The 13,034-nt window shown below is 52.4% G+C and overlaps 1 protein-coding gene across 1 annotated transcript in view; it reads right to left on the reverse strand.

Moving 5' to 3' along the window:
- LOC112648157 (kinesin-like protein KIF28P) overlaps positions 1-13,034 on the reverse strand; it is a 58,917-nt gene that overhangs the window by 3,705 nt on the left and 42,178 nt on the right. The window contains exons 12-19 of the mRNA XM_049112976.1: positions 12,587-12,677; positions 11,581-11,635; positions 10,185-10,308; positions 8,981-9,125; positions 6,099-6,217; positions 5,534-5,641; positions 1,621-1,895; positions 331-465 (exon numbers count right to left, since the gene is read on the reverse strand). Of these exons, the coding sequence (XP_048968933.1) occupies positions 331-465; positions 1,621-1,895; positions 5,534-5,641; positions 6,099-6,217; positions 8,981-9,125; positions 10,185-10,308; positions 11,581-11,635; positions 12,587-12,677 (1,052 nt within the window). The remainder of the gene's footprint in view (positions 1-330; positions 466-1,620; positions 1,896-5,533; positions 5,642-6,098; positions 6,218-8,980; positions 9,126-10,184; positions 10,309-11,580; positions 11,636-12,586; positions 12,678-13,034) is intronic.

Below are 13,034 nucleotides of genomic sequence, written 5' to 3' on the forward strand. Positions count from 1 at the left end.
TGTGATACAGTCCCTTTGTTTCAAACTCAGAAAAACCTATTCCATTTAGATAATAAGCTTTACTGAATATTCCATCAGGTCATTAAACTTTCTGATTACTGCATCAACCACTCTTCTAAGATCAGCACACACGGCTTACAGCCCAGCAACCCACAGGGATGTGGGACCTCCGTTAAACAGAAGGGGAAATACTCATTTCGGGGTTGAGCAAGGAGGGAAAATTAAGAAAATTTCATAATAGGCTCGTTTTTGATAGTTGAGGAAAGACTTCCTCCCACCAGGGCCCAGGGGGTGGGTGCGTGCACACAGCTCAGTGGGGCAGGCTGGTACCCCATCTGAACGCCCCGCTCCGCGCCTTCCTTGAGCCACTTGATGCCAAGGCACCGCACAAGGCCAATCTGGAAATCCATCCTCTTGCCCAGCAACTCCGCAGTGTCAATAACCACATCCTCCTCACTGCACGCTCTGCAAACAGAGGAGAACATGGGCCCTGGGTTAGCCTGGGCCTGAGGGAGTTAGCATTGTGTTGTCATAGGCGGTTATTGAAACCTCCTCAAGAGGTGGCCACCCTCCCTGAAGGAAAGACAGGGGGTGTTACCAGCTGCAGAATTCATTCATTCAAGAAACATTCAAGGAGCTCATAACCCTCTCGAGAAGGAGAGAATGATATAACCACTTTGTATAATAAATGGGCTAGCATTGGAGACCCAGGTAGGTGCCCAGTGGGAGAGAGGGGCTGTCACCCAGGGAGAGCCAGCTGGCCGCCAACTTCCTTGGCGACCTCTTCACAGTCCAGAGTCAACTCCAGGTCTACAAGTTCGCAAACCAATTTGGAGCATTTTCCAACAGCGGCCATCTCACACCAACCTCACATCAAGCTCCCACAAAGCCTACAAACCAGGATGCCACCTGATTAAGTGGCAGCGAGAGATCAACCACTCACAGCCCAGAAGCCCGAGGTGGCCCAGTGATCAGAAGGCTTCGTGGAATTCCCACCAAGATGGCGGGTCAATGGTCAGCTTGGTCCCTGGGGCTCAGGACCTCGCAGTCCCCTTGCCCCCTTCCTGTGCCTGTTGCTTCTTCAGAAAGACAAAATGGCATCCGTGGGCGCCTGAGGGAACTGAGCCTCCAGACCAGAGCCCCTGCCACCTGCCTCTTCGCTTCGTATTGCTAAGAGATTTGGGCTTTTGTGGAAACTGCCCGAACTGCCTACGGCCTGAAAAGAGAAACAGAAGAGGCTCCCTGGAAGGAGGTTGAGAGGCAACACTGCAGAGATAAAGCAAAGCCCGTCCCCACAGAAGGTCAGATAAGCACAGAGAATGAGGCCGGGTCTGGAACAAAGGCACCTCAGTGTCTTACTTCAGAAAAGGAACCAAAAAAATGACCGAAGCCTATACCCAGGATGGAGAAAGGATGAACTGGGAAATGAGCTTTCTGCTTCTGGCTCCAGGGCCTCTTCACAAGGCTCTGGAAGATTCCAGGTTGGCCGGCTTGGTCGCCGTGGCAAAAATCATTTGATGAAGCCAAATGGTTACTGAATGACCAGCTGACCACCTCCTCCGGGGGAACTCAGGCACCCTATGAGCCCCGGACCAGGCCAGAGGAGAAGGGGACACCCACTGTCCCGCCGGGGAGCAGGGCGTCACGTGGACGTGCAGCGTGGCCTCCTCCGTCCCGTCGCAGCTCAGGAACTCCACCTGCTCCTCGAGTTTCATGCAGTGGGCCAGCGGCTGGAGCCAGACGTGAGCCGAGCCCAGGTGCACGGCCTCGACGGGGTCCCAGAAAGGGTCGTCTTCCTGGGCCACGTGGCTGTCCTCCCCTTCTAGAAAGCGCTGGTACAGTTCCTCCATCAGGAACTTCCTGTTGATAAACTTGGCTTTTGACCAAATCCACACCTGGAAACACAAAGGCGGGTCAGCAGGGTCTGACCCCCGTCTCCGTCCACATTCGCTCTTGGCCCGCCGCCTGGCGCAGCACCCGGGCACACGGCCACGGCGGCCCAGGGGGCCCTCGGCAGCGCAGGCGAGGCCCGCGGTCCACGGCACCAGCCCGCCGTGTCGGCCGCCCGCTCTGCGGCACCTGGCACGCACTGAGGTGGCGGCCGCCTCGTTTGCTAATGAGCTGATGAAGCAGGGAGGTTTGCTGAGGTTAACCCCGGGGCCCAGAGTAATCACGAGGAAGAGGAGGCGGCGGACGAGGTCGGGGAGACAGTGGCCAAAGCCCGTCCGGGAGATGCCCGGTGGCTGACTTGGGAGATGGCGTGTGATGGCCGTGAGCCCGGGAAAGCGGGGAAAGAGCCTGGGAAGCAGATGGGCCCTCAAGCCTCCGGAAAGCGAAATGGTTCTGTGGGGCCCTTGCTTTTGGTGCAGGGAGGCCTGGGCTGGGCCTGTAGGCGGCAGAGCTGTGAGGTGATGGACATGTGAGCTCCCCCCACCCCTTGCCCCCCTGCCCCCCAGAGCCTGCCACGGGCTGTCCCCTCCCTGAGGCTGCTGAGCTAGAGAACAGAAGCATAAGCTGTGTGTGTGGGGGGGAGAATACAAGTGAGATGGAAAGTTCTAGACCATAAACGTCATATCCGAAGTGGTTACCATGTAGAATGAGTAACTCCTTCTCTGAACAGCCTCAAACGACACCAGAAACCAACAGATACGTCATTCTCTCTGTGAGTGTTCTGTGTCCTCAGAAAAAGGAACATCCTCCAGACTAAAAAGACTTCTTTCTTCCCTTTGCTGCCTCCAGGACAGCGAAGTGCAGCACGGTCCTCCGAGAGTCCACGCGAGCCTGGCTGTGGCAATGCTACGGCTGGCGAGGGAGTGGGCCTTTCAAAGACCTTTAGGCCGTGGGGCCAGGATTGTGGGCAGCCAGATCATCAGCCCCATGCATCCTTCCCCACAGAGAGCGGACGCGGGCCCCGGGACAGGGCAGCCGGGCTCTGCGGGCCGGTGGGGGGCCTGTGCTGACCCCCCTCCCCCAGGCAGAGACAGGCAGGGGCCCCTGTACTGACCCTTCACCCCAGGGGGGCCTGCGGGGCCAGGCACAGACTCCCTGGCTAGAAGCTTTTGCACAGATGCTCCTGAAAAGTCAGTATGGGTGGCATTTCCAGTGTAGAAAAGCTCCCTGTCCTCCCAGGGACCTGGCTGGCTCCCAAATTGTCAGTGACGTGTGATGATGGTCACACGAAGCAGCCTGTGGGTCCCATCCTCTCCCGGTGACATTCACAGTCTACACAGTCTGCAGTCAACGTTTGTAAGACCAACCACCAAAAAGGTGCTGAGTGTGTCTACACGCGCTGCCGCCCTGCCCCAGGCTGCTGGCAGGCCCTCAGACCACGCCAGTGTTCCCAGAATGGGCCGGTTACGGCCAGCACGGCGAGCAGCTCCCAGGGAAGCTTCTTCTGGGGAAAGGTCACTGAAACTTTTAAAAGGGAAAAATGGACAGCCTCGAAGATGACAGATCAGTAAGATTTACCTCTGAGGAGAAATGAGAAATAGGAACAGAATCACTGTAAAATCAGCGCAGAGTCCCTTGTAGGAGAGCCCGGCGCGGTTTGCTCAGGAGCAGGCCAAGCTGTCCCACAGGACTTGCTTAACCATCAGAAGTGAAAACACTGGCCGTGGCAGCCTGTGTGGTTGAGGGAACCTTCCTGCTGATCTTAGAAAAGGCTGAATAAAATCTAAGTCCCCTTAAACCATGATAAACAGTCAATAGGGAAACACAGAATCACATGGAAAACAGTTTTTAAAAATTAAAGATCTCCTTAAAACAAGGTCTGGCAAGACAGTAGGAAACTGCTAAGCCAAACTCAGGGCGGGAGTGCATGGCTCCAGAGAGGCATGTGGAACATGGGATCACCAAAGTTGTCTGTCCTCATGGAATCTTCCAGAAAACACAAACACAATGTCACAATCACAGACACCTTGAGGCTTCAGCTTGTCTGAAGGCCTCATGGGACATGGCACAGATGTCCAGGTTGACTCCCAGGGTGGGGGTCTCACCCCGAGAGCCCTGACAGCTGCACTGGGGTGTATGGTGAGCTGGCATCAGGCCCGTTGCTCTGGGCTGAGTGTTCTGTCCCCCAGTGCGATGGTGGAGGAGGCAGGGCCTATGGGAGGTGAGTGGGTCATGTGGGTGGAGGCCCCGGAATGGAGTTAGTGCCCTTCTGAGGCCCCTAAGGTCACGTGAGGACTCAGTGAGAAGGTGTCCACTGTGGCCCGCACAGCCAGCCCTCACCAGACACATCTACCTGGTGGTCTCAGGCTGCCGGCCTCCAGAGCTGTGACAAGTACAGAGCTGTTGTTTGAGGCCCCCAGGCTATGTGACATGAAGGGACTGGCCAGGGAAAGACACAGAAAGGAACAGGAAACTGTCTCAGAAGTTGGGGCCCCCAACTAGCCTCACTCAGGGTTGCTCCTGAGGCCTTGCAGCCTAGAGACCAGTTAAACTTGAGCCATGACCTTGGGGTCCCAGCACCAGGCAGAAAGCCAATGCACCGAGGCTGAGTGTGGACCTTGCCATTTCTAGTTCTTCCATCTAGTTCTAGTTCTTTCACAATTTTAAGAAGATGTTGGTGACTTTGGGGGAATGAGCAGAAGTGTGATGCTCAGACAAGTGTTGCTGTGTCACTCGGTAGAGCAGATCACCCAGGGACATGCGGTCCCCTTCAGCTGTGGACTGGGGAGGCAGCAGCACACCCCGAGGCCACCTGAGAAGTAGGGGCTCTCAGAGGACAGGCTAAGGAGTGAGCTTCAGGTCGGGGCCAGAGGGCTGAGTGTGGCTCCGAAGGCAAAAATATGGGGGGGGATGCCAGAAGAGAGCCCCAGTCTTTCCTGTTGGGAAAAGAAAGGGGTTTTAGATTCCCAAGGGGATGTTCCTGACAGTGAGCCTGGGAATGGGTCAACGTGGTTATGGATCGACAAAGGCCTTTTCTGGAATCTTCTACTTCTTCTTCTTTTTTTTTTTTTTTTTATAGATTTTATTTATTCATGAGAGACACACAGAGAGAGGCAGAGACATAAGCAGGCTCCATGCAGGGAGTCCGACGTGGGACTTGATCCCAGGTCTCCAGGGTCACGCCCTGGGCTGAAGGTGGCACTAAACCACTGAGCCACCCGGGCTGCCCCATTTTCTGGAATCTTAACAAGAGCGCAGATCTTCTCATTGCTCCACATTGGCAGGTCTCTCTGTCTCTCTTTGTCTCTCTGTCTCACTGTCTGTCTCTCTGTCTCTCTGTCACAGACACCACCGTCTGCTGGATAAACTCTCAGGCTCCCTTCTGGACTCAAGCCTTCAAGTCATGTTAAAAACAGACAGGAATGGTCAGCGCAGGTGGTGGGGAAGGATCCTGGGGCTCGGTGCTGTGTGGGGAGAGGCCCAGGAGGACACAGATGAAGGGGTCTTGTGTCCCCAGGGTCCCAGCCCCACTTGGAACACACCGTGTCCCTTCACTGAGCATCGGCAGGCTGTCAGGGCTGCACCAACCCTATCTCTGGGAGAGCACCGCAGAAGCTCTGTCTGTCCCCAAAGTTGCGCTCACCTCCTGAGTCCTCTGGTTTGTCACCTTCACCATGACCTCTTTCTGTAGGTCGTAACCTCTGGAGTCGGATGATGCTAGATTCTTCACCTTCAGTTCCATTCTGAGTCCCTGGTAAGAGAAGCACGTTGCACCAGGTCACCCTGTGGTATCAGTCACACCATCCCCGCCATGTCCCCCTCTTTCTCTGATGCTCCCCGGGTGTCCTGAGGATTGGCACCCCAGGGCACCAGGGGGCCGACCCCCACTCAGGCATAGAGGGCCTTGGGGTGCTGGGCCCAGAAAAGTCGCTCCGAAGGATGATCTGGGATGGGGTGTGTGCAAGCAAGTCCTGGTCCGGGGTCCTGGGTGGCCGTGGAGGCCAGAGGTGGCGCTGGGACTGGTGAGGCCTGGGTGTTGACCTGGGGTCTGTCATGGCTCCCAGTGGGGGCCCTGGGTCCCGACCTCCCCAGGTCCCCCTGTCCCCATCCACATCACGAAGCTGGCTGGGGGGAGTGGTGTGAGGGTCCGTGGACCCTGTTCCCCAAGGCCCTTTCTGGACCCGGCCGTACTGTCTCCTGGCTCCCACCTTCTCCAGCTCTTCGCCCATTTGATTCGCTTCTGCCACCAGTGGCATCAGTTTGACATAGTCCTGGAACACAGCCAGCACGCTGGGGTCTGCCATTCCATCCCCGTGGCTCACGGCCCCTGGGAAGACGCAGAGAGCCCATGAGCATCGGCCACCTGTCCTGGGATACTGACCAGCCACAAGGGAATTCATACGCTTGCTCATTTGTTTAGCTGTCCATCAAATGTTTGCATTTTAAAATTACAAGCATGTAATTAAAACAAAATAAAAAACCAGGAGCACCTCGGTGGCTCAGTCGGTGAGCCTCTGCCTTCACCACAGAACATGATCTCAGGGTGGGATCGAGCCCCAAGTGGGGCTCCCTGCTCACCAAAGGTCTGCTGCTCCCTCCGTCCCTCTGCCTCCCTCTACTCCTCCCCCTACTCATGCTCATTCACTCTCTCTTTCTCTCTCTTTCACTCCATCTCTCAAATAAATAAATAAAGTCTTTTAAAAAAAGAAGGTGACAGGGTATGGAATCCAGAGGATAGATGGAGAAAAATGGGACATAAATATTATAAGGTTTCCCCACCAAGGGAAAACTAGACTAATCCCTGGGGTATTGAGCTGGAATTGGAGGTATCACTGTGAACTCATGGTTTTGTGGATATTGACAAAGTTATACATATGTGCGTGGCATATGTGCGTCTGTCTGTCCATAGAGATGTATCAATATATCAATACTGTGGTCTGCACACCTAGCTCCAGATCTTGACTTATAAATGCTGTTCTCGACCAAAAGGAGTCAGGATGCTTGAGAAATGCCCGACTGCAGAGCTGGGAGTGAGAGTCTGCAAATGAACCTAGAATGGAACCTAGAATGTGTTCTTATACCAAAAAGTAAGCTGGTATTCAAAGACCTATGGGGATGAGCCAGAAAGACATGAAAATCAGCTTGAAGAGGCTCTTTCTGGCCATATCTGGGACAGTGTGCAGGTCAAAGTCAACCCCGAAAGCAACAGATTCAAACCTACTGTGTAAAATTGGATTCTATGAGTATTGACATAAATAAGTGAATAAACAAACAGGAGAGATTATTTCTTCCTTACAGTAGATTTCTTTTCCCAAATAAATGTAGAAGAAATGGTAGAGCCAGAGATGCACCATTTGGCAAAATCCCCAGCATAATTAATCCAAGCAAAAATGAAAGGATGAAAAAACTAGTGGATGAAACTATGGCAAAGTGTAGGTAGGGTATCCACATATCAAAAGACTCTCCTCATAAAGTATTTATTGATCAAAAGATGGAATTAGTAACTGTACAGGAGACAAATCTGACAGCCACCAAAAAGACAAAATAAAGAAAGTTGAACAAAACAACTGGCCTTTACACTTTAAGAATGCCAAGGTCATGAAAGGTTATGAAAGGCAAAGACTGGTGATCATTCCAGGTTTAAGGAGACCAAAGAGACATATGTGGTCCTTACTTGGATGTTGGGCTTGAATTTGTTTTTATTATAAAGGATGCTATTGATATTAACAATTAGTTAAATATGCATAAAATCCATACTGCAACTTATTCTCAAATGATTCAGAAAAAAAATATATTTAAAGATGATATATACCCATACTTATATACACACACATATGCAGATATATAATAAAGCAAGTGTACTAAATGTTGAAACAGGAACTTAAGTGTGTATGAAAATCCTATGTACTGCTCTTGAAACTTTGCTGTGCATCTCAAGAAATTGCTTCAAAATTGAGAACTAGGGGGGCACTTGACAGGATGAGCACTGGGTGTTATTCTGTATGTTGGCAAATTGAACACCAATAAAAAATAAATTTATTATTAAAAAAAAAACACAAAATTGAGAACTGTGCACAAAATGCTTCCCTGTCACGGCAAGAGGCTCCAGGGAACAAGGGTGGAGTGTGTCCAGGCAGGTGAAGACCAACTGACTGGCCACTGTGGGATTGCTGGCCACGACGCAGGGGGCCCCGTGTCTGAGAGAGCCACTCGGTGACTGTGCAGCACAGGGGAAGCTGTCTCAAAAAACCTCCCAAACATGGAAATAAGGCAAAAGGGATGACTGTCCTTTAAATGTCCTAGCAGAGCCTTGTGTAGGGATTCTGATCCCCTGGGGGGTGGACCAGCATACACTCACTAAACTGTTGACTGGAGCCTGCACTCTGAGCTGTGAGATGGAATTTGTAGAAGATTGGCAAATTACAAGGACTTTTGTCCAGTAGAAGATTATCACCCCGAAGGCCATTAATCAGCTTTGTCTAACTCAGAGCCTTATTTGAGTATTCTTCTCTCGTTGGTTATATAGTCGAATCTTGAACACCATGGGGGTTAGAGCTCCAAACCCCCGTAGAGTCAAAAATCCACTTAACTTTTGAGTCCCCCCAAATTTACCCACTAACAGCCTATTGTTGTCCTGAAGACTCACCAGTAAACAGTTGATTAACACACATTTTGTCTGTTCTATGTATTATATACTGTGTTCTTACAATAAGGTATGCTACAGAGAAGAAAGTCATAAGAGAAAATACATTTTCAGAGCTATGCTGCATTTATTTAACAAAAAATCTACATGTAAAAAAAAGTCCACATGTAAGTGGATCAGAGCAGTTCAAACTCGTGTTGTTCAAGAGTCAACTGGATTACCACTCTCTTCTCTACTGTTTATTAAAGTAACAGATTAATGAATTTAATCTTTGACATGCCCTCATTCTTCATTTACATGGAAATCATGTTAACTTCCTAAATGTTGCACTTTTAAAAGATTATTTCCTTAAGTGAAGTGGGAGAGCACACAGTGAAAGCAGTTGCTTTCGGATTAGCGGACCAGCGTGCAGAAGATGCCGGAAAGGCAGGGCCCTGGGCTGCTCACCAAGCTTGTCCATGCTCACTCCCTCCACAGCTGCTCTCTCCAGCTGGAAAAAGTCATAGTCAAACCTGTTCAAGTCTTCGCTGCCTCGCTCTGAAGGAAACCCAATGTAGAGGTAGGCGCTGCTGGATCCCAAGATAACGCGGTCCTAGGGAGGAGACGGGTGACTCAGGGGAAGGGCGCTGTGGGGTCAGCCTGCCCCAGGGGAAGCCAAGGCCCCAGGCCCACCAGCTGGGATAAATCACAAGACCTCCATGAGTTCCCCGGACAGGGAAGAGACTTGTGAACGGGGAGGAAGAGGTTGGCATCTTGCTTTTGTGTGCGTGCTTTCATCTGTTTCCTCTGCATCCCACACTGAGCTCCGACTGCATGGGACACTGGGAACCCCAGTGGGGACCAAACAGACCTGGGCCCTCCCATCTAGGACTTTACAGACCAACGGTGTAATAGCCCGAGAGAGATGCTTGAATGAAAGGGGGCACTTCTGCAGAAGGGAGGAGGGGGCCTGATTTGCACTGAGGACCAGAGTGGTCCTCTCCCAAGGTGCACTATTTAAGCTAAGACTTCAGGGGTGGGGAGTTTTAGCAACGCTGAGAAGTCTGCTGCCAGACAGAGCCTGGAATGTTCCCAACAATCAGGAGGTCAGTGCAACGTTCATGCGGAGCAGTGAGGTTGGAAGCAGTGGAGAGAGGGGCAGCTCACACGGGTGTCCTAACAGGTTGGTCACTGAGAATTTCCAGAAGGGTGTGGTCTAATCCCAGCAGCTTGTCCAATAGGCTCCCTGTGGCTACGGTGTGGGGAATGGGTTGAAGAGGGGATTGGGCCACAGGGAGGCTGAGGGGGGCCCCTTTGGTGCTGGGGGCTCTGGCTGGGGTGTGGGGAGGAGATGGAGAGCCCGGTGTCTGCAAGGGGCTGTAGTTTTGTTTCTCATAAAGTGTTAGAGCTGGAAAGGGTCTTGGTGAGGTCCAGAGATGAAGTCCAGAGAAGTGAAGTGACCTGCCCAAGAACACATAGTGTGCTACTATCAGGTCTCCCAGCCCCAGGCTGTGACCATGTCCATCATGACACTGTTCCAGAAGGAAACGGGGTGGTTAGCACCCAGCCCTGCCCAGCCCTCGCCACAGCGCAGATGTTGGGGGTACCTCCTGAGAACCCCCTCTCCCAGCTCTTGGGTAGGACTTAGGGAATTTCAGGCAGGAAATGCTACCAGATGCTGCAGCTTTGTCGTGGTCGTGATGGGCACCCCATTGACAACAACGTTGCATTTGCTGTGTGGAGTGACTGTCACTTTCCCGTCCAGATTTGTGAAGGAAGCGTGTTTATCTGAAATTCTAAAAAGACAAGAGTTTGTCTAAGTAGCCAAGATAATGAACAGTTAGCGAACAGTTCCAGTGGTCCTTCAGAAACTCCCAGGCCAGCAGGAGCGAGTGGTGGGGAAATGGAAACAAAGCAAAGATGTTTCAGGAGGGATGCTGGGGCATGTGATTAATAATAACGTACACACCACAGAGAAGTTTAAATCCGTTTCTAGGTCTTATAATACGAATCCAGACTTTATATGCTAAGGATCTGGGGATAGATGTCAGAGGTGTCAGAGTGGCTGCCCCCTGGACATTATCTGTGTGCCTGAATGACCAGCTTAACTGTTCTAGAATGTTCCTAGACTCCTTGGTTGTCATGGACTGTTCTGGGTGCTGAGACATGTGTCCATGCATATCCCTGTTTGCTTGGGGCTCAGGGATGCTGTGGGAAAGGTTTTAACCTCAACTCATCTGGAGTTCAGCCATGTACAGATCTGTGTAGGGTGCCCACAGGGAGTGGTCTGGAAAGGGAGATGAGAGGGATCCCCAGGATGAGTCAGGAGAAGGGAGCTGGAAGCTGGTGGGGCAGGGTCAGCACAGGCCTCCTCCTCTCTTCTCCCTGCATGTTGGCTCAGGAGGGCTGAGGTATGTCAGGGGGACGGGTCAGTCAGGCCTCTGTAAGAGCCACCTGGGCTTCCTGGCTGGGAATCCGTGGGCAGCCAGGAAACTCTGGAATGGGAAGGAGCAGTAGGGAGGCCATAGATGTACAGGACAGTCAGGGTTCATGGGGACCACCACAGGGCACCTCGGGGCCTCCCCTTGCAGAGGGTATCACTTCAGAGGCTGGGCTTCCTCTTGGTCCAGCTGGTGAGGGCTCTGAGCACAGAGATCTGAGGATGCCATTGCTTTGGTGGTTAAGACCCCAGAAGACGCAGGCCACTTGTGGCTGGCTCCCTTTTCACTCCCTGGCCTCGTCTGCTTTGTCCCCTTGTACAGAATTATCAAACAGCGTCTAGCACATGGCCTTCCCCTCTGGCCCCACATGAGACCAAGGAGACAAGGTGATGTCTGGAGGAGGAGGTCTGCGGTGAGAGCCTACAAGGACTTACAGGGGCCTCCTCCCGCCCAGCACTGACATGGGGCTCTGGGGACAGGCTGGGACTCTTTGGTTCTGGGTCATCCAGCAGGGTCTGTGGCCTGACTGGGCAGTGACCAGACAAATGTGGAGCTTCGCAGACCAGGCCGTGTGAGCTGAGGTCATGGCTCTCGCACGCGGGACACAAATGGCGTACGCACACTTACCCCAAACCTAGAAGAGGGATGGCATTTGAAGCAGCCCGACCAGCATCACAGGAGCCTTGAAAAGAATGAAGATAATTTATTTTCAAAATTGTCAGAATTTGACCTTGACAAGGGAACGTGTCTCATGTTCAGGCCGTGCCATTTCGTCTTGAGGATGATGGGGTGCAGGGATTTTGCCACCTGGACTTTTTAGTCACAAGTGCTTGGACATCACCCTGCCTTAGGGGTGATTATTTTACTTTCTGCCCTTTTTGTGGGATTCTTGACTTTTTTCAAATTCTACCTGATCAGTGGGAATCCTGGAGGGAGAAACTGTTGAGCCGGGGCCTTGGGAGATGCGTGGAAGCCTGGCCCGGACAAGGTCCTAATCTGTGAAGCTGTTTCTGTCCTGTCACTGATACCCTGGACATGGCCCAGAGCACCCTCCGGCCCTCCTGGGGGCTGCCCAGCTCCCGGGCCCCACCTCCATCCCGCATGAGCCTTCTCCCGTTGGGGGCCTGTATAGCACTCGCATGCGGAAAGTCAGCTGTTGCTACAATATTGAGGCTATTTTCCAAAATTTGAATAGATTAAAAAATGTGGTCTATACATATAATGGAATATGATTCGGCCTTAAAAAGGAAGGGAGGAGATCTGTATAACCTGCTACATCAGTGAACCTTGAGGGCATTATCCCGGCTGAATCATGCTAGTCACGGAAGGACAGATACCGCATGATTCCAATTATACGGAGTATCTAGAATAGTTGGCGGTTGCCAGGGGCTGGCGTAGGGGCACGTGGAGTTGTTGCTGAATGTGGACAGAGTTCCGGTTTGGGAGGGGACAGGTTCTGGAGTTGGATCGAGGTGATTATTCTAATGCCCCTGAACTACATACTGAAAAATCATCAGCGTGCTGACCTCTACGTTACATATATTTACCATGAAAAGAGAGATTCAAAAGAGAAATGTGCTCCTGAAAGCAAGACACAGGAGCAGGTGCCGAGTGAGTCAAGACGGGGGAGTACCAGCCTGAATGAAGTACTTGAGGACTCCCGTGAGCTGCGGGTCCTCGTTGACGTTGAGAAGGTGTGGGAAGGTCTCCATCATCTGCCGCTCCTGGAGGAGACACGGAGAGGTCCCAGGGCCCGTGGGTTCGGGACAGCAGTGTTCCTGTCCTGTCCACTTTGTGCCAAAGCCCTTTGTCTATGCATCCTGTCAAATCGCCCAGAGAGGCGAACCTGGATGAGGAAGGCCGGGTAGGGCAGGGGCTCTGCAGAGGTGAGAGCCTTGGCAGGTCGGCCGTTGGGGCCTGAGTTCACTGGGATAGGAATGCTGCCCAGTGTAGCTGGTTTCCCTGACTCTGCTCCCCCTTCCTGGCTGCCCTGTCTCATCCCCTTCTACCCTGAATTCTACCCCACTATTTTCTGCAGGTCCCCATATCCCCAGTCATTCCGATGCCCCAGGGAGGTGCCT

Source organism: Canis lupus, chromosome 7 (assembly GCF_003254725.2).
Source record: "Canis lupus dingo isolate Sandy chromosome 7, ASM325472v2, whole genome shotgun sequence".
NCBI classification, from domain to species: Eukaryota; Metazoa; Chordata; class Mammalia; order Carnivora; family Canidae; genus Canis; species Canis lupus.